The following is a 23,199-nucleotide window of genomic DNA, read 5'->3' on the forward strand; positions in this document are numbered from 1 at the left end:
CCATCATGCATATCAGATATTTACATCACAATTCATAACAGTAGCAACATTACAGTTATGAAGTAGCAATGAAAATAATTTTATGGTTGGGTCACAACATGAGGAACTGTATTTAAAGGGCCAGAAGGTTGAGAACCACTGCCTTAGACAAATTATTTAGCCTCATTTTCCTTTTCTAGAAAATGGGATAACCACAGTACCTTTCTAGGACTAATGTGAGAATGAAATAAGTTAATACAAGTAAAGTGCTCAGAATAGTGCCTATCACACAGTAATCACTCAAAGGTATAAGCTATTATTATTTTGATAATTATCGACCACAATGAGGATTGTATGTGACAGAGAACACGTACAGCCTCCAGATTTTAATAGGCTAAGCAAGTGTATTTATAATAGTAACAATACAGTTAAAACTCTCATGTGTTAATAAAAATGTCTGTACAATTATGAGCAACAGCAAAAGTGATGCCAATGTAATTATTAGCTGACAACTGAAGGGTGAGATATTATAACTAATATTAATACTGGCCTGTTCAGTAATTATAAATTTTAGCTGGATACAAAAGTAAATGACTGAAAAGTAACAGCCAGAGCAAAAGAAGCCACTGGTGTTTCCTCTGTAATGATCTGTATCATCAATGACTGTTTAAAAGATTTGTTATTTAGTAGAATGTTTTATGAATTCTGAAAAGATTGCCAGTAAAATCTTTAATAATCGGACGTGGTAACTTATTTTTAAATGATTATAAACATGTATTAATGTATGCAGCAGAAGGGGCACACAAATGATGCTGGTTCCACTTTTGTGATTCCTTTTTTAAAACTCAGTCTTTTTCATTAATAAATAAACTATTTCTAAATAAATAAATAAATAAATAAATAAATAAATAAATAAATAATTTCATTAAGCTTTTGACTTAGGTAGGACCATTGCTCGTATCTCTAATAGTGAACATTAATACCAGTGAGGAAAGCTGAGATGGGGGTAAAATATTCTGGAAACAGAAGGGGACCACGACAAAAAGAGTGAGGTAGGTTGTACTTACAGAGGAAAACCCAATGCAATTATTTTGTTTCAAAAGGGCATTAATCACTTACCGCGAAAGCACACAACTGCCAAAACGATCATCCCACACAGAGCAGAAAACACCAATACTAAGAAAAATATGGCACTTACTTCAATGAGGAAGGCTGTAGCACTTACTTGATTAATTTCATTGGTTAGCTGAGATAAAATTGTGACGCCAATGATGCAGTATTCAACACTATCCTGGTTTTTTAAAAAAAAAAAAGAAGGAAGAGTTGGTGTGTGCAGCTTGATTTCAGCACTGGAAATGCAGTCATACTTTGGAAATGACAGAATCATGGGTTGCTATTAACATTGCCTAGACAAGGTAGCAAGGAACTGTAGTTCAAAACTGCTGCTTTGCAGGACATAAAACCTAACTGCCATAAGAAAGACTGCTGAATATGACTTCATCAAAATTGAAACCTTTCATAATTTAAAAATAACCGTAAGCATTATACCATGCTCATTATAAAGAGAAAGTGGCAAAGCACACTTAAGATAAATTACAAATGAATGTGTAACAATTTTCAAAGAAACTGTATACAACAAGAAAAAGGCAAAGAAGCCGACTTAAAAATGTACGTAAGATATAAGCAGGAAGTTCATAGAAAAACAAAAATTAAGCAGTAAATTAACCTATGAGAAATTGTTCTGTCCCATTCATAACTCAAATGCTGAGATACCAATTCTTTTTATCTATTAAGTTGGAAAAATACAATAGCTGAGCTCTCAGGGTGGAGGCACAGGGAAATAGGCACCTTCTAATTGTTGGAGGAAGAAACTATTTTGGGGGGCGATTTGGAAATATCTTTAAAAGCCAAAATACACATATCCTTTTGCTTGAATAATTCCAATAATCCCAATACACTTATTCAAAGTATGACAAGATAGATATATATGTAAATTGATCTACCTACCTACCTATTTGGATAGTCATTGAAGTGTTTATTTAACAGTCAAATATAGAAGCAAACTTAATGCCTACCCCTAAGAGATCAGTTAACTGAAGTATGGTATTTTAGATCAGAATAGCATGTAGGCATTAGAAAGAATGAAGGAGGGTTGGTTTGTGCTGATGTAAACATACAAAGCCAACACACATTAAAGGTAAAAAGACACAGACGGGAACATATCAAATAATTCTATTTTGTGTACTTTCTAGAGAGTAGAACTGTATATAAGTAAGTATATACATGTTGCTTCTCCCATTCTTATTACATTAAATATATACATCATACCTGTAAAAACCTTGTGACGTCTGTGATTGCATTTCTGAAGACATAGTCATCCTTCTGACAGTCAAACCAGCCCAGCTTTGTGATTCTGGCATACAACTGAATAAGTGCTTGTGTCACGAAAGTAGCCAACTTTGGCCGAGTGGCAAGGTAGTTGAGCACATAGTTCCCTATAAAGCAAAAACAATCCACATGACATAAGGCTCTGTCAGGGAAGGGCATACATCTTTAAATGTACTAAATGTGCAAGAAATGGCAAAATTATGCGATTTACTCTAAATTCCCTTACTTCTTCATGCTACTGAGAAATGGGACTTTGAGTGTAAGATGACAAGGCTTTCTAATTGAGAATGTTATACTTGTCAGAATGAAGAATCTGAAGTATGGCAGCCTTGAATCTACTCCTAGATGGTTAAATCACAGTCTGCACAGAATTCAAAATCCTTAACAACGATTTTCTTAGTTATTAGTGGCAGTAAAGATTGAATTAAAGAAACCTTCTGACAACAAAAGGGGTTACTTAGGCTTATTTAGAAATAATTATTCTGGGCCCTCTTCACTTTCATAAGCTCAAAATTCTGGGGGTGGGGGAAAACCTAGATTCCAGATATTCTGTATGCTTAGCAATTTCAGGACATTATCAAACAAGCAATATAAATTTAACTATTACCACCAGCACGTTACTAAGCAAACTAATTTAAGAGAGAATAGACAATTCTTTACTTACGAATATCTATTCGTTGCTCCAATGGCAGAGGGTTGTTTGTGCGTGATACAAGCTTTGTAAGGCATGTAGCTGCCAGTAACTGGGAGTACGATGACTGTGAAAAGAGGGGGGGCGGGAGGGGGTGGAGGGAAATGTAGAATTACATTTTATTGAGTTAGTCAGTCATAAGATTTTTTCATTTGGAGATATGTGCTCAGATTCAAGAAAAAATTGTTTTGCTATATTAAACCTTCTAGATTTTAGAGCATCTATCATTCTAAGAAAAAAAGGCCAATATAGCATGTGCTCAATTTGGCTGATTTCAGTCATGGGCAAGGGGCAAAATCAAGTAAATGGCCTGATCAAACTGAATCCAGTATTTCCATTACTTCAAGGGGGCACATGGGAGAAGGGATCTTTTCAGAAAGGTATTAAGGTTTTCAGAAGACAAATCTCTTTTCATTTAAACCAAGAACTCTCCTCCCATCAATAGCCTTGTTAAAGTGATGTCTCAAAAAGTTTCACCTCAACAATAGTCCAACGTCACCTCAAGATATTTATTTAGTATGGCAGAAAGAAAGACATAAGTAAATAAATAAATAAATAAAGAGAGAGAGAGAGAAGCAAGTAAAAGGCCCGATCAAACTGAATCCAGTATCTCCAATACTCCAATATCCATACTATGCTGTACGGTTAACCCCCAAATTACTAGTATGTCTTTTCACCAGCACAGCTATCAATCAGCTACAGCTTTGGAGAATATATGCTAGTTTTAAAATAAATTCATTACAATTATTTATGAGAAAGAGAAATTATGGCCACAGAAATGGAGTAGCATTATCATATTCTCAAGTGTGGATTTTAATGAATTTTAACCTTATACAGAATCAGAATTATTTATCTGATCATAATGTGCAAGAAGGAGCCATGTGCGAATTCCTCCATGTGACTATATTACCTAACGTCATAAACAGAGACAGACTCAGACCATTAAAATAATTTAATCAAGGATCAAGGAAAATTGTCTATAAAACTAAAAGTCCTTAAGACAGTAGGCTATCTACAGGCATTACATTATACCACCAGTTATAAAAAAAATTTAAACTTAAGGAAAAAATCTATAAAAGTGACTTTGACATGTGACTTTTATTCAACACCCCTGAACATGTTTTAAACTGATTAGAGTGGGTGTGTCAAATCACTAATAATGTAAGAGAGGCTACTGTAACATGGTGTATAACTATACACTACAAAACACGCAAATGGTCTCTATACATAATTCCAAAGTCACTAAGAAGTCAATATAGATGAACAGGGAAGAATCTACTATGAGGAAGTGTTTTTAGTACTGCAGAGGTCCTGTTCTACTGCAGCCTGCTCACTGTCAGTAGGAGCGTCTACAGTTAGCATAGTGTCAGAGAGGGAGTCAAGTGGAAAAGCTAGTTGTGCATCAGTACAAATCTAAGTGGGTCAATCCTAAGATCAAGTGACTGAAAGGAAATATATAAAACACTACATATGAAAACAGAACAGAGCACCATGCAATCTCTGACCATGAGTCTGTAACCTTCAGATACTTGCAAAAAGAGTTAGCTTCTCCAACTACTAAAGGATAATTTTTAGACTGTAATTTGTTCTGTTTACTGAATAATACTGTAACACTACTAATGAAAATGTAAAATGTTGTCACCCAGAATTCTACCTCTCAACAAATTAGTTTCTTTCATTCTCTTCACATTTCCTTCCGGTCTTAAGGATAGTACTAGCTGCTAAGTCTGGTTGGGATTCTGACTCTCTCAATGCCCTTTCATGATGGTTGGATTTTTACCCTTCCTCAAACCCCCTTCTTGCCAAAAATATTTATCAAACTATCTCATTAAAAGTATTATTTTGATCACTGCAATGCTATTTTTAGCTGGAAGAAGTTCTAATTCCATTTTTAAAACTATAACTTCCAATAATTTTCATTGTCAAGACCATTTCCCCTATATTTCTAAAGCAAGAAGCAGCAGCTATAGCACAGAGGAGGAAAACAAACTGGGGAACTTGTGAGGTGACATGGACTTTGTGGATAAGAAGTCATTTATATACAGTCCTTTCTTCTTTGCAAGGAGGTAGTACTTAAGAGTAAAAAACAGAAAAGGAGTCCCAAGAACTAGACAACATAAAAAATGACAGGACAAAATATATATGTTCAGTATGTTCAATGAAATTTTACTGAAGAGGCTAAATGGCCTTCCTTCTTTTTTTTTTTTTTTTTTAGCTAATCTGGCAGGTATGGTGCTTTTTAAAAGTAAAATTAAGGAGGCAAAGGCACCTAGAAGAATCCCAATCCACCCCTAAACAAGAATGTATTTTCTTAAACATGTTATCCTTTAGGATTTTTCAAATCTTACGTACACTTCCTCTTTCGAGGAGTAGCTGGCACTTGCTCAGGCAATCGGGGCTGTTGGTGAATTCAACCAAGGCTTTCTCTGCCTGGAGCCGAGTGGTTGTATCTGTGGTTTCATACAGCTGTTTGCACAGATTCTCTAACTGGGCCAGGCTCTGGAAAAGATCATCAAGAAAGAAATCAGTACAGCCTACTATATAAACAAGAAACCATACTTGAAATTGCTGGACAAAAAGAAATAATCAATGAAGAGAGACTTGCTTCTCAACTCTGAGGAGAAGCCAGGTGACCTTTATCTAATAATATATATATAATTTATAGCTCTTTATTTGATGCTTTAGAAGACAAAATGATAGAATGCCTAATCAATCTATATTTTTTTTCAGTTACTGTTAAAAATCAATCACAAATCGTACCTTTTTTCCTTGAAAATACCCATTCTCCTAAGCTTTACCTAAAAGCTTTCAAATAAAAATTTAGTATTTGTTTGCCAAAATTATGAATACTAGAGTCACTGCTGTGAAATGAGGCACATAAACACATACTCTAAATGTCACATATATCTTTACATAGTTTTACATTTTTCCCTTTGCCAAGTAGTTATTAGCTTACAGTTATGTGCATGCATACAGATACCAACCTCTCTAAGAAAACTTCAGAATGTATGTACATACGCACCTTCCTCCCTGGGTCCCTCATGGCTAAAGTTCCGCAGCCAGGAGTCTTTTCTGTTGTACTTTAAACTCTTGCTTTGGTTCCAAATTTAAATGGCAGGGTCAAAATAAATTCAACCCTCGCATATGCTCACACAGAGATAAGACAAGGGGAACGCCCCCAAATAAACCCTTCTCTCCAAATCTTGAACCAGTTCCAAACAAGCAGGAAGGGGATGGGCGTGTGCTTTGGTCAAACCCCAGAGGGACACAAATCTACTTCCACTTAATGCGGTGTTAAAAAGCAGAGGAAAGAACTAGTAAGAGTTGACTTAATATCACCCTGCCCTAACTAGAGAGAAGGCAAAAACATCTGTTAGTGTTTAAAGGAATGGTTTGGACTTTAAAAAGGAATCTATGCCTATTTTCTACAGTAGCAAGCAAGATGTGGTTTACACAGTTCGAAGAATTTCACTACTAGAATTGACAATTCTGATAAGAAAAAAAATATTTTAAAAAACCAACCTGGGTGAATAGCCTAAAATAATATTGCACAGCCACAGTCTGCCCAAGACTTATTACCACGTTATTTCACTAGGCTGTGACTATAAATCAGTTTTCCCACTAAGCAGGATACCTATTTTACTCAACATGATTAATAAATTTCAAACATTAACCTAAAGAAAACCAGAAAGACAAATACTGACACTCCAAGATCACCAGTTTCCCTTCAGAGTCCCCCGACCCCTAAGAACACAGCAAAACAATAAAACAAACCAATCACCCTTCACAACATCTCGGCTCTGACTAGGCCTGTGTTTAATTGGTTCCTCTCTAACTTACATTTAATACCTTTTTCAATTCAAAAGCACAGAGAAAAGTGTGCTTGCAAAGATCTCAAGGAATAAAGCTCTGTTAGTAGTATGTGGATTTTTTTCACATAGCTTATAAACACAAAGAATTGATTACAAATATTCCATAAAACACATATGAAAGGCAGTGATCTGCTTGCCAATATTGGTCCAAGACCCTACCGACAAATCAGTTTAATTATAAATTCCCACATCTAAGCAAGGGATTAAATCTCCCTTGCAAAGTTTTTGTTTCAACCTAGCAGACAAGCTTTTCCTCCCTCCACCTATAAAACGGTTCACTTAAAAGAAAGGAAACACATTATTTTAACTAAACGGGAAGAACTATTTTAACTAAATGGGAAGACAGCTGTAAAATCTGGTATTGGGTATTAGCAGCAGCCTCATAACCTCCACAGCCACCACACCCAGAGCAGATTCCCTGAACAGTCCTGCTGCTTAAGGTATAATGATATCCTTAAAGTCTGATCAATCAGTTCCTGGTAGCACCTCCAGTGCAACTCTTGTTTATGTTCATTACAACAAAGTTGTTCACACAATGGCTAAGCATCTGTCACCAGTAGTTCCTTACGGCTAACAACAGACATGCAGGTTATGGTGGGCATTTTGTTGTTGTTTTGCTTTAATTTAGCAGAGAAAAAACATACTGCAGGGTAAGTCTGGTAATGAGTTTTCAGCTCAGGAAACAAGAATGTTTAAAAAACAAAAGTAATTTGACTATTTACACAAACAGTTTGGAGAACTAGAGCTTTTACTTCTTTGTTTCCAGAAGTACAAATAGGGAACAATTTTGTTTTCCCAAACAATTAGTAGAAACATCTAAAATCCACAGGGTTGAGAGTCATTATATTTGCCCATACTCCCCATAGAAGGAGGGGCTGAGACATTTACATTATTTTGTTTTGGATCCTCATGTTCCCAAAGTAAACCCAATAGATTAATCTGAATCACCTTTTTCTGGTCACAGAATAAAATAATTTATCTTATTTGATTAGCTATTAAGACTAGTACCTTACATTTAGGGTAACAAGGATACAAACCCAGCATCTTCCCCTTTTGCTTGGTCACACCTGTATGAAACCTCCTCCCATTCACCATGTCTTATTAAGGATGGCTACCACATGATGCCAGTTCAGTCACACAGAAGCCCCCAGAGAAAAATGCCTATTTTCTATTCCTGAGATGGCCAAACCTATAATCCACAGAGAAGCTTCCATCTGGTCCCGCTGCAACAGAAAAGTCCGTTGGGTTGGGGTGAAATACTTCACAGAACTGGAAGGCAATCTTCAACTAACAAAGTATTGCTTTAGTAAAAAACGCAAGGCGATCAAACCCCTAAGCCTAGACCACACGATTCACCAGCAATAGTTACAATGAAGGTATTAAGAGAACATATCTTCTTGCCCTAGCTGGTTTGGCTCAGTGGATAGAGCATCAGCCTGTAGACTAAAGAGTCCCAGGTTCGATTCCAGTCAAGGGCACATGACTGGGTTGCAGGCTCAATCCCCAGTAGGGGGCTTTGCAGGAGGCAGCCAGTCAATGATTCTCTCTCATCATTGATGTTTCTATCTCTCTCTCTCCTTATTCCTTCCTCTCTGAAATAAATAAAAATATATTTTTTAAAAAAGAGAATATATCTTCCTCAATGTTTAGCAACATTATTTTTAATATAGTCTTTTAAACCCGGATAGAGAAAATGTAGCTCAATTATTCTCTTTTCAATATAAGGTGCTACCAGTTCAGACTATGAACCTCAGAATATAATGATTTATCTGAAGAGTTGCCTCTAGATTAGAAGAAAATGAAAATTTTGTTTGTACATTAGATGCTATATACTATCCCACAAAGTAGAATACCTTGGAATTTATTTTTATTAATTTGTAAAACATGCTTTCTAAAAAAGCCTAACAGTATATACTTTTAAATTAGTCTCACTGCTTTAAAAAATATCCACTTGGAGGTTTACAAGAGACGAGGCTACTTTCTTTGAAAAAGGATTTGATGACATTCCCACTAATGCCAACTACTGAACTAGAAAACAAGCACAACATAGCCATCATATGAAAGCTAAACATATGGATGGCTAGTGACTGTGCAGGTGCTCTGCAGGGCACATCTGCCGGAACCACCTGGAATGATCAGAAGCCACAAAATGTAAAGGCAGGCTCAACCCAGAGAAGTTTTCATGAAGAATATAGAGTAGAATTACCAACCTAACAGCTGAATTTTCATGATTAGGATGCCTTAAATATAAAAAGAATTGCTGGGAAATAAAATCAAGCCATTTTCAATCTGTTTATAAACTCCATCAATTTAGACCTTTAGTTGGAATTTTTCTGTGTTCTAGAGAACACTGTGTTAAACATATTAAAAGATGTATACTGAACCTGTCAGAAAACAAAGCATGTTAAAGATCTACAAGTAATGTTTAAAAGGTGATATACTAAAACTCCTAAAAATTCAGTAACAATAATTATTGAGAGGTTGAAAAAAAAGTGGCAAAACAGTATGTAGAGTATATCATGTGTGATATATGTTATCAAATTCATAGATGAAAATGTGGATGAATACAAACCAATTATCTCTGGAGGTGAGATTATGGGAGACTTAATTTCTATGTTATATATATTTCCGTAATTTCTTATCACAACCATATACTACTTATAAGCAGGAAAAAACACACCCAACAACTGTACAGATTGAGCAAATTTAAGTTACATTCTTCTTCTAAAGTAACTCTTCTAATTAGTAACATATTACCAATTAACAACTTATTCTGTTTCCAATCAGAATTCATAAAACCAAAAAGGCAAAAGGCTAAATTTTTAAAAAATATGTCTGTTTATTACCACTTTTATTTTGTTCTTTGTTACCATTAATAAATATTGACGGTTTAAAGGGCCTGAAAAGAACATTCCATGCAAAGTTTCCTCTTGTTTATCAAGTAATCTAGACAGCAATCTTGTAGGTCAAAGCTATTTTGGTTTTATACATATATTAGATCTCTAGGATGTCACTGCAGTGGGGCCAGTGGGAGAAAGTAGATGGCTCTCTGAATGAGAATGTTTACATATACAAACTGTTTATTTTTAAAAGTTAAAGAAAAAAGTTTACGAAGCCAGTGCACAAGATTTGAATCTCTACTTTGCAAGAGAATATCCGAATGGCCAACAACAAATGAAAGGTGCTTCAGCTCAACTATCATCATCAGGAAATGGAAACTCAAACCACAATGAGCTATCCATTAGAATGACTAAAATGAAAATGCCCAGATCAAGTGGCTAAGAAACTGGAACTCATACACTACTAGCGGAGTCTGAGTTGGTTCAAACACATTGGAAAACTGGCAGCCATCTATGAAACTAAACATATGGATACCCTATGACCTAACCATTCCACTCCCAGTTACACACCCGGTAGATGTATGTGCTAAATCCACCAAAAAAACATGTACAAGAATGTTCATGGCAGCACTAAATGTAATAGTTCCCAAACAGAAAGCCATCATAGTATTATGAATAAATATTTCATTTTTAAAAAATATATTTTTATTGATTTCAGAGAGGAAGGGAAAGGGAGAGAAATAGAAACATCAATGATGAGAGAGAATCATTGATCAGCTGCCTCCTGCACGCCTCCCCCCCTCGCCTCGTCCCCCAGAGATCCAGCCCATAACCCAGGCATGTGCCCTTGACCGAATTGAACCCAGGACCCTTCAGTCTCCAGGGTGATGCTCTATCCACTGAGCCAAACCAGCTAGGGCAATATTTCATTTCTTAATCTGCGTGCTGGTTTCACAATCCATTAATTGTACATTTATAATTAGTGTACTTTTCTGTATATTTTATTTCAATAAGAAGCTTTAAAAACAGATGGATGAATGAATGCCACCATTTTCCCCACATTCCCCAGGTATTTACTCTCATCTATTTCTTTCTGATACTTTGGAAAAGAAGTTCATCAATAACCAACAACTGCACTTTAGATTTAGAATGTTTAGAACCACAAGTCCCATTATTTTCTCAGTAAATAAATAAGGTAGGACTTTTGGATGCATTTAGGGACATTTTGTTTCTGAGAGTACTAAGAGGGTGAGTAAAACTTTTTGGTTGCAGATGCTGTGTAATGTGTATTGCTGTAAAACAAGATAAAACACATATTTTTGGCAAGTGATAATGCTATGCAAGGGCCTTGCATGCATTAGATAAGGATGGCAAGTCTGCGAACATATGAGACTGCAAAATTCACCTTTCAAACTACTAATCAATTCTAAGTTGTAATAAACACATGATTTTGCATTGTGGGTAATAGGCAACCAAGACACATGTAAACACATATATACTGCCAGACTAACTATGCCTGGCCACTTAGTGGTTTATTGACTTATAAATTTAATTCAACAGTTTCACTTAACATGTCCCTAGAAACTGGTTTTGGTCCCTTCTCATAGTCACTAGTGGTGCAGAGAAATACAAGCTGTAGTGAAAGCTGAATTTTCTGAAGCACTGGTGTCAAACTGGTGCCTCAAACTGGTCCATGTTTCTGTTTTTCATCTGGTTTAAAACTTTGGATTTAAAGTTTAACATAGTTACCAATATTTCATATTAATACCTGGTTTTCTAGCTTCCCATCAAAAATGAGAAGATCTTATAATACTGGACCTGCATGTTCGAGTGTCACTAATCAGATGACACTAAGGCAGTGCTCTGGGCAGGCTGCTCTAGGTCACCACAGTCCCTAAGCACCTGGACACTGCAGACATCTGAGTTTCTCGCTTGAATGGAATTTTATCTCAAACCAGTGGTTCACTCTGGGAAGTCAAAGTTAAACAGTGAGCATATGGCAGTACAACAGACTTTGGCTTAACTCTGGGTACTAACTTTGTGCCAAATGTGAACTTTCGAGTACAAGGGGCTACATAAAATTTAGGCAGAGAAAAGAATTAGATGGAGAATTAAGCAATTGGATACTGGTCTTAGTAATTAACTGGGTGACTTTGGGCAAGTTAATTTCCTTGAGCTTCAGTTCTATCATGTGTAAAATAAATGGGTATTATTATATTGTTTTTAAAAGACACCCCCAATTCTAAAATGCTGATTGCAATATACCGTTCTTCCTACTTTAATTGTATAAGTAAATCAGATTTAAAGACAAGCAAAATTAAAATAATCATGAAAACAATAGGGCAAATTTTTTAGAAGAGAGAATCACACTTAAAAAATAAATCAGGCAATGCTCACTGCAGCAGAGCAGCTTACTCACAGCTTTAGTGACCCAGCAGCAGGAACAGGAGTTCTTTGGAGTGGAGAGTCAGTACAGTGTCATAGTTAAGACCTCAGATGTCAGACAAGTCCCTACTCCTCTATTTACTAGCTGTGGAAATAGGATTACTCAAATCTTTCAACCTAGCATTAATTTCTTTTAAATAGAAATAACATCTACTTCACAAGGTTGGAAAAGTCAATGAGGCAACGTATGTAAAGTGTTAATTACTGACTTTATTACTGGCTGTTATCGATTACATTGGCTACTAAAAACTGGAGAACAACATAAATGCGTATAAGAATCCGCAGTTTCTTCTAGAGGGGTTATAAATGCCTTTCCCTGTAGGGCTAGAGGGTTGGGGATACAATATACAATTGATCCTTATTCTTCGAGAATTCCTTATCTGTAAATTTACCTACTTGCTAAAATTTATTTGTAACCCCAAAGTCAATACTTGCAGCAATATTGTGGTCATCTGTGGACATGCACAGAATGGTGAAAATCTTGAGGAGCCCGACACACACATTCCCAGCTGTGGTACAACAAGGCAAAGCTTTGCCTTTTCGTTTTAGGCCTCATACCATACTAGTCTAAGTATCCTTCTGTGTTTTATTTAATGCCATGCTTTTATGATTTTGTGCTTTTCGTTGCCAATTTCGCTGTTTAAAATGGCCTCCAACGTTGGCCTGTGGAATGAAGGGTCCCAGGTTCAATTCCGGTAAAGGGCACCTGCATGGGTTGTGGGCTCGATCCCCAGTAGGGGGCGTGCAGGAGGCAGCCAATCAATGATTCTCTCTCATCATTGATGTTTCTATCTTTCTCTCCCTCTCCTTTCCTCTCTGAAATCAATAAAAATATATATTAAATGGCCTCCAAGCATGGTGCTGAAGTGCTGTCTAGTGTTCCTAGAAACAAGAAGGCTGTGTGGAAATACATTAGATAAGCTTCATTCAGGAATATTAAATAAGGCAGGGCTGTAGTTTAGTTGATGAAAATGTTATGACCAGAGGTTGTCAGGAACCTAATCCTGTATAGCCTCTAGGCCAGCGGTTCTCAACCTGTGGGTCGTGGCCCCTTTGGCGGTCAAACGACCCTTTCACAGGGGTCGCCTAAGACCATCCTGCATATCAGATATTTACATTATGATTCACAACAGTAGCAACATTACAGTTATGAAGTAGCAACAAAAATAATTTTATGGTTGGGTCACAACATGAGGAACTGTATTTAAAGGGCCAGAAGGTTGAGAACTACTGCTCTAGGTAATGGTTCAGTATTTGCTAATTCAGTATTCCTTGACAACTTTATAGAACACAAACACCAAGAATAATGAGGATCAATTGTATTTCTGGCATCACTAGGTGGTATTTAGTACATATTTCCCCACAGAAATGGATTATATTGCCACTATTACAGGCATTGTTTAAACAGGTATTTGTTAACTTATATAATTTTCATATTAATGTCCATAATACTAAAATTCTTTGTTATTTTTGGTCAGTTCTTACCCAATAATATTATTTTCCATTGATTTTTTTTTTTTTTTTAGAAAGAAAGTGAAAGGGGGAGAGAGAGAGAGAGAGAGAGAGACAGAAACACAGATGTGAGAGACACATTGATCAGTTACCTCCCGCTCTTACCCCAACCAGGGCCAGAGACTGAACCTGCAACCCAGGTACCTGCCCCTGACCAGGAATCGAACGTTGACGCTCTAACCACTGAATTTATCAGTTAGGGCCATAATACTGGAATTCTTGCACAACTGACTCAAATGTCTGCTTAAATTGCCATTTATGTTGATTATGTATTTTGATTTTAGGTCGTAAGCACTAATGCACACATACATGTAAGGACAAAAGTGTGCTTTGGTGTCTGGCACACAGTAGGAGCTGCATTAAGATGTTTTGCAAAAATAGGTAAGTCTAAATAACTCTTAACAAGCTTCTAAAAGGACTTTGTGTTAAAATGACAAACTGACCACACATCTAATTTTGTTCCCTCCCAAACTTAACTGAGACAACACTAAAGGAATTTCTTTAAAAGTCATAAATCCACAAGGATTATGACAGGAGAGGGGTCAATAGCAACAAAATTTTAGAATCCAGAAAAATCAGTAGTAACTGACTTAACTGACTCAAGAAAGCCAAACCCCTTGTCAGTGGTGGGGAAAATCAACCTGACTTACACTCCATGCTCAGGTGTTAAGGTGAAGTGGGGTGACCAAAGCAAAGAAAAACAGGGTGAAAGTATTTTTGAGAAGCACATGCCCAGATATCTTCCCTTACTCTACGCCTCTGAATGGCTGTCCCACTTCCTCTGGCCTGGGATTCACCACAGCAGTCAAAAGCACACTTGAGGACGTGGACATCATATAAGCTAACAGGTTGATTAAGTGGCCACGTGAGCATCCCATATTGCCGAGTCTCTCCTTCCTCTGTTCCTTCCACCCAGAAATGCCCGGGTCTAGACTATTATCTAGACAGGAGTTTGGAAGATTTCCCCCTGAGAGTCTCATTAGTCATAAAGGAAACACCTAAAAAAGATGCACTAACATAGGGGTTACCCAATAGATGGCACAGTCCAATTACCCTACTTCTCTGCTTGATGCCTCAAACAGGCAAGCCTCACCCCCATACTTCAGAGTTTCCAATCAGCTCTGTAGTCTTTTAATCTTGATTTTAAGCAAATAATCAAGGATTACCAGGAATCTGAAGAAAGCCTTTAATATGCAAGATAGTGTTAAAAACAAGACAACAGACCCAAAATGAAATTGCCTATGCCAAGCCCCATGTCACCAAACTGAGACACTTAGTTTCAGCTCTCCCAGAAATGGAACCATAAACCAGTCAATCAGGAAAGTAACTTAACACTAACCAACCTTCCTTTTTGCCTAGTACAACTTCCTTGTTCCTGCTCTTCTGTCTGTCTTTCGTTTTACACAGCTCCGCAGAGCTTTCTATCTGCCAGACTGGATGCTGCCCAATTGAAATAGATATTTGCTAAAATAAACATCAAATTTTTTTTAATATGCTTCAGCTTATCTTTTAACAATCTGAATCTAAACAAACACACCAAAAGCAACCTACCAGGAGCAAAGAGAAACTGCAGGAAGAAGGAAACTTGAAAAAAATAAAAAAATAAACTGGGGGGAGGGGTAATATTAACCTCACCAAAAGATAAGAAAACATATTACAACAGTAGAATAACAAGAAACTCTGAAAAGAAAAAACAAAACAAAAAAGGAAACAACAATAACAACATACACATTTAAAAAACATAAAAGAGATCTCAGAAATTAAAAATACAATAGAGGAGACAAAATATCAGAAAGTTGTCTACCGAATGCTTTTAGCACAATAGATGAAAATCAAGTCACGCTCAGGCTCTTACTGTGAAACCTCAGAAACCTGAGGGACAAAAAGAAGATTCTATAAGCTGTACTGGGACAAAAATCAAAAATAAAATCCAAGCCAGGTAACACATAAATGATGAGAGATCAGATGGCTCTGGACAACACAAAAGCAACACTGAAAGTAAGCCAACATAACAATCAATGTCTGCAAGATTCTGAAGGAAAATGATCAACATAGAATGCTATACGCAGGCCAAGAACTAATCAAGCTATTTCAGGCATGGAAGGCCACAAGAATCTACACCCGTGCTTCACACCAAAATAGGAGCAATCTCATAAAAAGGTAAGCATGGGATGCAGGAAAGAACTACAAAACAGGAGAGGGACATCAGGGATCCCTGGGAGGGTGGTGAAGGGAGATGACAACTGTGTGCTATTCATCCAGAGGAGCCAGGCCCTGTCCAAGCAAAGTGGCCCTGAAAGGGCAAGGGCTATGCCCTCCATCTTGCCCTGGATCCTCCATTTTTTGGGCAGCAGCTATTAGCCATGTGCTCAGCAAGGAGCTTCTTCCCAGAAGCCCAAGCCTCTGCTAGCCACACCTAGGATTTCTTTAAACTAACCAATGACAATCAAGGGAAGTGCGCACCATAGACACAACCACATCCTGTGTAACAAGACCCAGACTTGCGCCTGGCCAATTGGGAGGGCCCACAGTCCTCTGTCCTCCCCTTACTCCAACCCGCTATAAAACCCCTCTTCCCACAGGGCTAGCTCTCTATGCCCCCAGCTGCTACATCGACGAGTGTGTGTGTGTGTGTGTGTGTGTGTGTGTGTGTGTGTGTGTGTGGAGCTCGAGCTAGCTCGAATAAAGACTCTTTTCGCTTTTGCATCGGACTCGGCTGGCTCCCTGGTGGTCTTTTGGGGATCCTGAAATCTGGGCATAACAGCCCGAGGGACAAGTCACGTGTGAAAGGCATCACCAAGATGCCTGATGCCATCCAGGGCAGAATACCTGGGTGAGAGTTCTTATGTTAAGAAGTTTTCACCTTAATCCATGTTGAAGTTCACAGAAAAGCTCTCAGCTAACTCACCTTAAACTTTGGAAAGTTTTTCTATAGATCTGCATAATTATTTAAAGCTAACATTCTAAAGATAAAGGCAGTTGTGCAACATTAAAGGATGACTTCGAAATTAATACTGCATTTAAAGGCTGTAATAAGCTTTAGGCATAACATTTTTGTACCCTATGGAGTTCCAACTAGAAAAAATAAAACAATAAAGTTGGTTTTTGTCACCTTTACTTTCTTGGTAAAAGAAGTTTGTCTCTGCAATGCCTTTTATGAAACTTGATTCTGTCATGCTGACAGTATTAAAAGACCAAGGCAAAATGGTAAGAGAGCAGTCCATGGAGGCCAAGCAGGAATTTTCATCTGTTTGTGTTAAGCATTCGGTAGACCCTTTCATTTTGACAACTGACGTTCTTTAGTTCTTAGGAACGGAAGCCAACACAGAGACACTTGGGAACACGAATTTGCAGTTTGAAACAATCATACGTGTAAATAAACTTCTCTGCTATATTACCATTGCCCTGAAACCTTGTTTTTAAAAGCACATCTGTACAATCCTATAATCGTTCAATACTCCTGTTAAAAGTGTTAAGCCACATCTCTAACAATTTAAATTGGAATATACTGTCTACTGCTATTCTCAGATTTTTTTCCTTACAAAGTTCATAATGATTTTAACCACACAGCAAGCATGATCAAACAATTGGCTTCTAAAGGTCAGAAAGTGATAGCCTATTGGTTAAGTATTAAAGGAGCCAAAATGTGCGAGTTGTATAAACTTTCACCTCATTTAGTCCTGGTTTCCAAGAACTATTTGCTTTTGAGTTATTATTAAAATAAAGTTACACTATAGAGAGATACTGTTGGGCCAGTATGTATTTATCAACTTAATTTTATGTTCTTAATATCAGTTTGGTACAAAATTCAAACTTTAGAGTATTGAGGGTATTTTGGGCAGAGTCATATTAAAATATTAAAAGTGACATTTGAAACTGATTTGTATATGAGAAAGCAAAGAAAGCTATCAAACACAATCACCAATTATCTGAGGCCAACAATCACTACACAAAGATCATATTGTGTTTTACAATGACTAAAAAAAGCACTTATACTTAGTTTTGTTAATAAGCTAGCCAAATAAGTGCAACTGGCCTGGTAAGTATTTAAGGAACTTTAGGAATCTTAGAGTTCCTCACCCCGCCTCATTATATGTTACTAGTTCTTAAAATTTTCACTGCTGATAGGAATTGCATGAACAAATAGAAACTAATTTTTTTAAAGAGACTATATGGACCAGCTACAGACTGGGAGAAAATCTTATAGAACATATATCTAAGAAAAGACTGGTATTCAAAATATACAAAGAACTCTTAAAACTTGACAACAACCCAATAAAAAAATTGGCAAAAGATCTGAACAGAAACCTCACCAAAGATGTACAGATGGCAGACAAGCATAAGGAAAGATGCCTAACAATATATATTATCAAAGAAATGCAAATTAAAACAATAGTAAGATATTATTACACACCTATTAGAATGGCTAAAACCCTAAACATTGAAAACACCAAATGCTGGCAAGGATGTGGAAAAACAGTAACTCTCATTCATTGCTGATGGGAATGCAAAATGGTACAGCCACTTTGGAAAACAGTTTGGCAGTTTCTTACAAAACTAAACATGCTCTTACTATATGATTCAGCAATTGTGTCCCTTGGTATTTACTCAAATGAGCTGAAAACACATCTACACAAAAGCCTGCATATGAGTGTTTACAGCAGGTTTACTCAGAATTGCCAACACTTGGAAGCAACCAAGGTGTCCTTCAGTAGGAGAATGGGTAAATAAACTATGGTACATACATTCAGACAATGGAATCTTGTTCAGTGATAAACAGAAATGAGCTACCAAGCCACAACAGACATAGAAGAACCTTAAATGCATATTACTAAGTGAAAAAAAAGTCAGTCTGAAAGGTTACATACTGTATGATTCCACCTACATGACATTCAGGAAAAGGCAAAACTACAGAAACCATAAAAACAGCAGTAGTTGTCAATTTTTGGGGGGTCGGGGTGGGAGTGGGAAGGAAGGGATGAAGAATAGGCTGAACCCAGGGGATGTTTAGGGCAGTGAAACTAGTCTGTATGATACTGTAATGATGGATACATGTCATTATACATTTGTCAAAACCCATACTGTAGACTGTATAACACTAACAGTGGACTTTAGTTAATATTTAATATTAATGTATCAATACTGCTCATCAATTGTAATATTACTACAATAATGCTAATAACAAATAATGCTAATAATATACTACAATAATGCTAATAACATGTTAATAACAAAGAAAACTGTGAACAAGGAGGTATGTGAGAACTCTACTTTCCACTCAATTTTTCTATAAACCCAAGACTGCTCTAAGAAGTATATTATAGCCCTGGCCCAGTGGCTCAATTGTTTGGAGTATCGTCCCGTACACCAAAAAGGTGTGGGTTTGATTTCCGGTCAGGACACATACCCTAGATTGTAGGTTCAATTTCCACTACGGGCACGTATGGGAGGCAACTGATTACTGTTTCTCTCTCACATCAATGTTCCTCTCTCTATATAAAATCAATTTTTAAAAAAGTATGTTAGAGATTAAAAATGGAGTGGAGTAAGTGGAAGCTACACTGACAGTCTCACAGGACCAAACTAGAAATACAACTAAAACACAGAAAAACCACTCTGAAGAATCAGCTGAAGACTAGCTGGAGAGAACCCTGATAATCAAGGACAGAAAGTGGAGATTGCACAGAGACTGGTAGGAAGTGCAGAGGTGTGCGAGGGGTGGCTGTGCTTGCACAGACAGTAGCTGAAGATCTGGGGATATCTCAGCTGTGGCGGGTTCCTACTGAGAACTCTGGGGTCTAAACCCCAAGTAGGGCTCCCCAGCCCAGAGCACCAGAACTGAGAAAGTTGCCCAGATAACACCTGGCTGTGAAAAGCAGCAGGGTTGCTGTCTGCCAGCCAGAGACTGCTGGAAATGCAGGCACCCTCTTAAAGAGCCAACACACAAAATTTCGTGTGCATCTTCACCTTGAGCTCTGGCAGAGGGAGGGCAGAATGGATTGGAGCTGTGTGAGGAGTGTCCAGGGTTGGAACTCAGAGGGCAGCCATCCCGGTTTCTTGTGCTGAGTCATTCCCTCATGCTGCGGAGGACATCTTTCTCTTATGGACCTTTGCCATTTAGGTGGTGTTGGCCTGGGGGGGAAGGCAGTTGCCCCACCCTGTGGTCACAGCCTGAGGCCAATCAGGATAATACCAATCACACTGCAGGCAAAGGTGATCTCTGGAGGCTTTGAGTCTTTGCCTGATCCATTTCTGGGCCCGGGGCTAGAAGAAGCAGACCCTCATGGACATCTTGGTCCTTTCTAACCATGCAGCCCCAGCAGAGAGAGGCAAAAGCTGTGGATTGCTGAGAGCCCCAGACAGGGTACTCAAGGTCAATCAGAAACAGCATCTGATATTGTCCTCCACTAGAGATTGGGAGTTGTAGTAGATCTACCTAATACATAGACACAAACCCAAACAGGCAGCCAAATTGGGGAGATAAAACAACAACCCCCAAATGAAAGAACAAGAGAATTCTCCAGAAGAAGAGATAAATAAAATAGAGATAAGAAACTTATCGGATATAGAGTTCAGAATAATGATGGCAAAGATGCTCAACAGCATGAGAAAAGATATAGTAACTATGAAAAATGAACAGTTGGAAATAAAGAATGACATAGCATTAATAAAGATGACACAGGAAGGAATACACAGCAGATTAGGGGAAGCTGAGGATCAGATCACTGAATAAAAGACAGGACAGTAAAAAAAAAAAAATTACTCAATCGGAGAACCAAAAAGAAAAAAACAATTAAAATACAAAAAGAGCCCTAACTGGTTTGGCTCAGTGGATAGAGCGTCGGCCGGCGGACTCAAGGGTCCCAGGTTCGATTCCGGTCAAGGGCATGTACCTTGGTTGCGGGCACATCTCTAGTTAGAGGGTGTGCAGGAGGCAGCTGGTCAATGTTTCTCTCTCATTGATGTTTCTAACTGTCTATCCCTCTCCCTTCCTCTCTGTAAAAAATCAATAAAATATATTTAAAAAAAAATACAAAAGGAAAGCTTAAGGGAGCTGTGGGACAACATGAAATGTAATAATATTCACAGAATTGAAGTACCAGGAGAAGAAAATGAGCAAGGGATAGAAGGTGTTTGAAGAAATAATGGCAGAAAACGTCCCTAACCTGGTGAAGGAAAAAGTCACACAAGTCCACAAGACAGAGTCCCAAGCAAGAAGAATCCAAACAGGCCCACACCCGGACACATCATAATGAAAATGCCAAAAATTAAAGACAAAGAGAGAATCTTAAAGGCAGTAAGAGAAAAGTAATTTGTTACCTACAAAGTAGCTCCCATAAGGCTGTCAGTTGATTTCTCATCAGAAACTCTGTAAGCCAGAAGGGAATGGCATGAAGTATTCAAGGTAATGAAAAACAAGGATCTGAAACCAAGATTACTATATCCAGCAAGGTATCATTGAAAATACATGGTGAAATTAAGAGCTTCCCAGACAAAAAAAAAAAAAAAAAAAAAAGGCTAAAGGAGTTTATCACCACCAAACCAGCACTGCAAGAAATTCTAAAGGGACTACTGTAATGAGAAGAAATAGAGAGAGAAACATAGGCATACAGAATTAAAATGATGATAAATAAGTACCTATCAATAATAACCTTAAATGTAAATGGACTAAATGCTCCAATTAAAAGCCACAGGGTATCTGAATGGATACAAAAACATGACCCAATTATATCCTGTCTACCCACCTCAGAACAAAAGACTCACACAGATCAGAGTGAAGGAATGGAACAATTCTTTCCAGGTAAATGGAAATGAAAAAAAAAAAAGAAGCAAAAAAAAGCTGGGATAGCAATACTCATATCTGACAAAATAGACTTCAAAAATGAAGGCAATCACAAGAGAAACAAAGGTCATTACATAATACTAAAGGCATCGATCCAACAAGAGGATATAACCCTGGTAAACATATATGCACCCAATATAGGAGCACCTAAGTATACATTAAAAAAACTTCTAGAGGACTTTAAGGGAGAGACAGATAGCAATAGTCAAAGTAGGGAACTGACTTCAATGGATAGATCTTCCAGACAAAAAATTAACAAGGAAACAATGACTCTAAATGACACACTGGATCAGATGGATTTAATTGACATTTATAGAACATTTCACCCCAAAGTTGTAGAATACACATTCTTCTCAAGTGCACATGGGTCATTCTCAAAGATAGCTCATATGTGAGCACACAAAATAGTCTCTACAAGTTCAAGAAGATTGAAATCATATCAAGCATCTTCTCAGGTCACAATGGAATGAAATCAGTAATCAACTACAGTAAAAACATTCAAATACATGGAGGCTAAATAGCATATTATTGAACAATGAATGGGTTACCAATGAGATTAAGAAATAAAAAACTTCCTGGAAAAAAATGAAAATGAACACACAACACAAAACCTCTGGGACAGAGTAAAAGAAGTCCTAAGAGTAAAGTTTATAGCACTACAGGCCTACCTAAAAAACAAGAAAAATGAACAATAAACTATTTAACCCTACAACTTAAAGAATTAGAAACTGAGAATAAGAAAAGCCCAGAATAAGTAGAAGTGAAGATTAGAGCAGGAAAAAAATGTATAGTATCCTAAGAAATTCGAAACACCTATCAGAAGAATGTATGCACCTCTATGTTAATAGCAGCACAATTTACAATAGCTAAGATCTGGAAACAGCCCATGTGCCTATCAGTAGCAGAATGAATAGAAAAGCTGTGGTACATTTACACCATGGAATACTAAGCAGCAGTAAAAAAGAAGGATCTCTTATCCTTTGAGACAGCATGGAGGGAACTGGAGAGTATTATGCTAAGCAAAAGAAGCCAGTCAGAGAAAGACAAGTATCACATGATCTCACTCATATGTGGATTCTAATGAACAAAATAAACTGATCAACAAAATAGATCCAGAGACATAGAAGTATAGAACAGACTGTGGAATCTCAGAGGGAAGGCGAGGGAGGATGCGTGGGTGGGAAGAGATGAACCAAAGAACTTGTATGCATATATGCATAACCCATGGACACAGACAATGGGGGGGTGAAGGCCTCGGGTGGGGGGGTGGAAGCGGGCTGGAAGGGGTCAATGGGGATAAAAGGTGGACATTTGTAATAATTTCAACAATTAAGATTTAATAAAAAAAAGTATATTACAAAGTCTATTAAAAGCAAATCTAATCTCCCATTTTAAAAAAGTCCTACTCTTCCTCTACAAATTTTATCTTACTGTTTTTTGATTTACTAACCAATGTTCTATAATAAAACATGACATTTTACATCCTAGTTTTCACGTCACTGGTCCACTTGGCAGAGCAATACAATGCTTAAAATTATCTAATTTAATACATAGACATTATAGTACTGTCATTCATATTCAATGATGAAAAATTTTCTTTGTTACCTTTTGAATTCCACTTTTCTCCCA

At 37.3% G+C, this 23,199-nt stretch overlaps 1 protein-coding gene across 2 annotated transcripts in view; it reads right to left on the reverse strand.

The window, feature by feature from the left end:
* XPO7 (exportin 7) overlaps positions 1 to 23,199 on the reverse strand; it is a 96,039-nt gene that overhangs the window by 32,569 nt on the left and 40,271 nt on the right. The window contains exons 2-5 of one of the 2 annotated variants that reach the window (XM_081091797.1): positions 5,411 to 5,557; positions 3,032 to 3,125; positions 2,308 to 2,474; positions 1,205 to 1,270 (exon numbers count right to left, since the gene is read on the reverse strand). In XM_081091797.1, the coding sequence (XP_080947923.1) occupies positions 1,205 to 1,270; positions 2,308 to 2,474; positions 3,032 to 3,125; positions 5,411 to 5,557 (474 nt within the window). Of the gene's footprint in view, positions 1 to 1,177; positions 1,271 to 2,307; positions 2,475 to 3,031; positions 3,126 to 5,410; positions 5,558 to 23,199 lie in introns of both variants that reach the window. The other variant, XM_081091796.1, reaches the window with a different exon arrangement.

This window comes from Myotis nattereri (assembly GCF_964212035.1).
Source record: "Myotis nattereri genome assembly, chromosome: 5".
NCBI classification, from domain to species: Eukaryota; Metazoa; Chordata; class Mammalia; order Chiroptera; family Vespertilionidae; genus Myotis; species Myotis nattereri.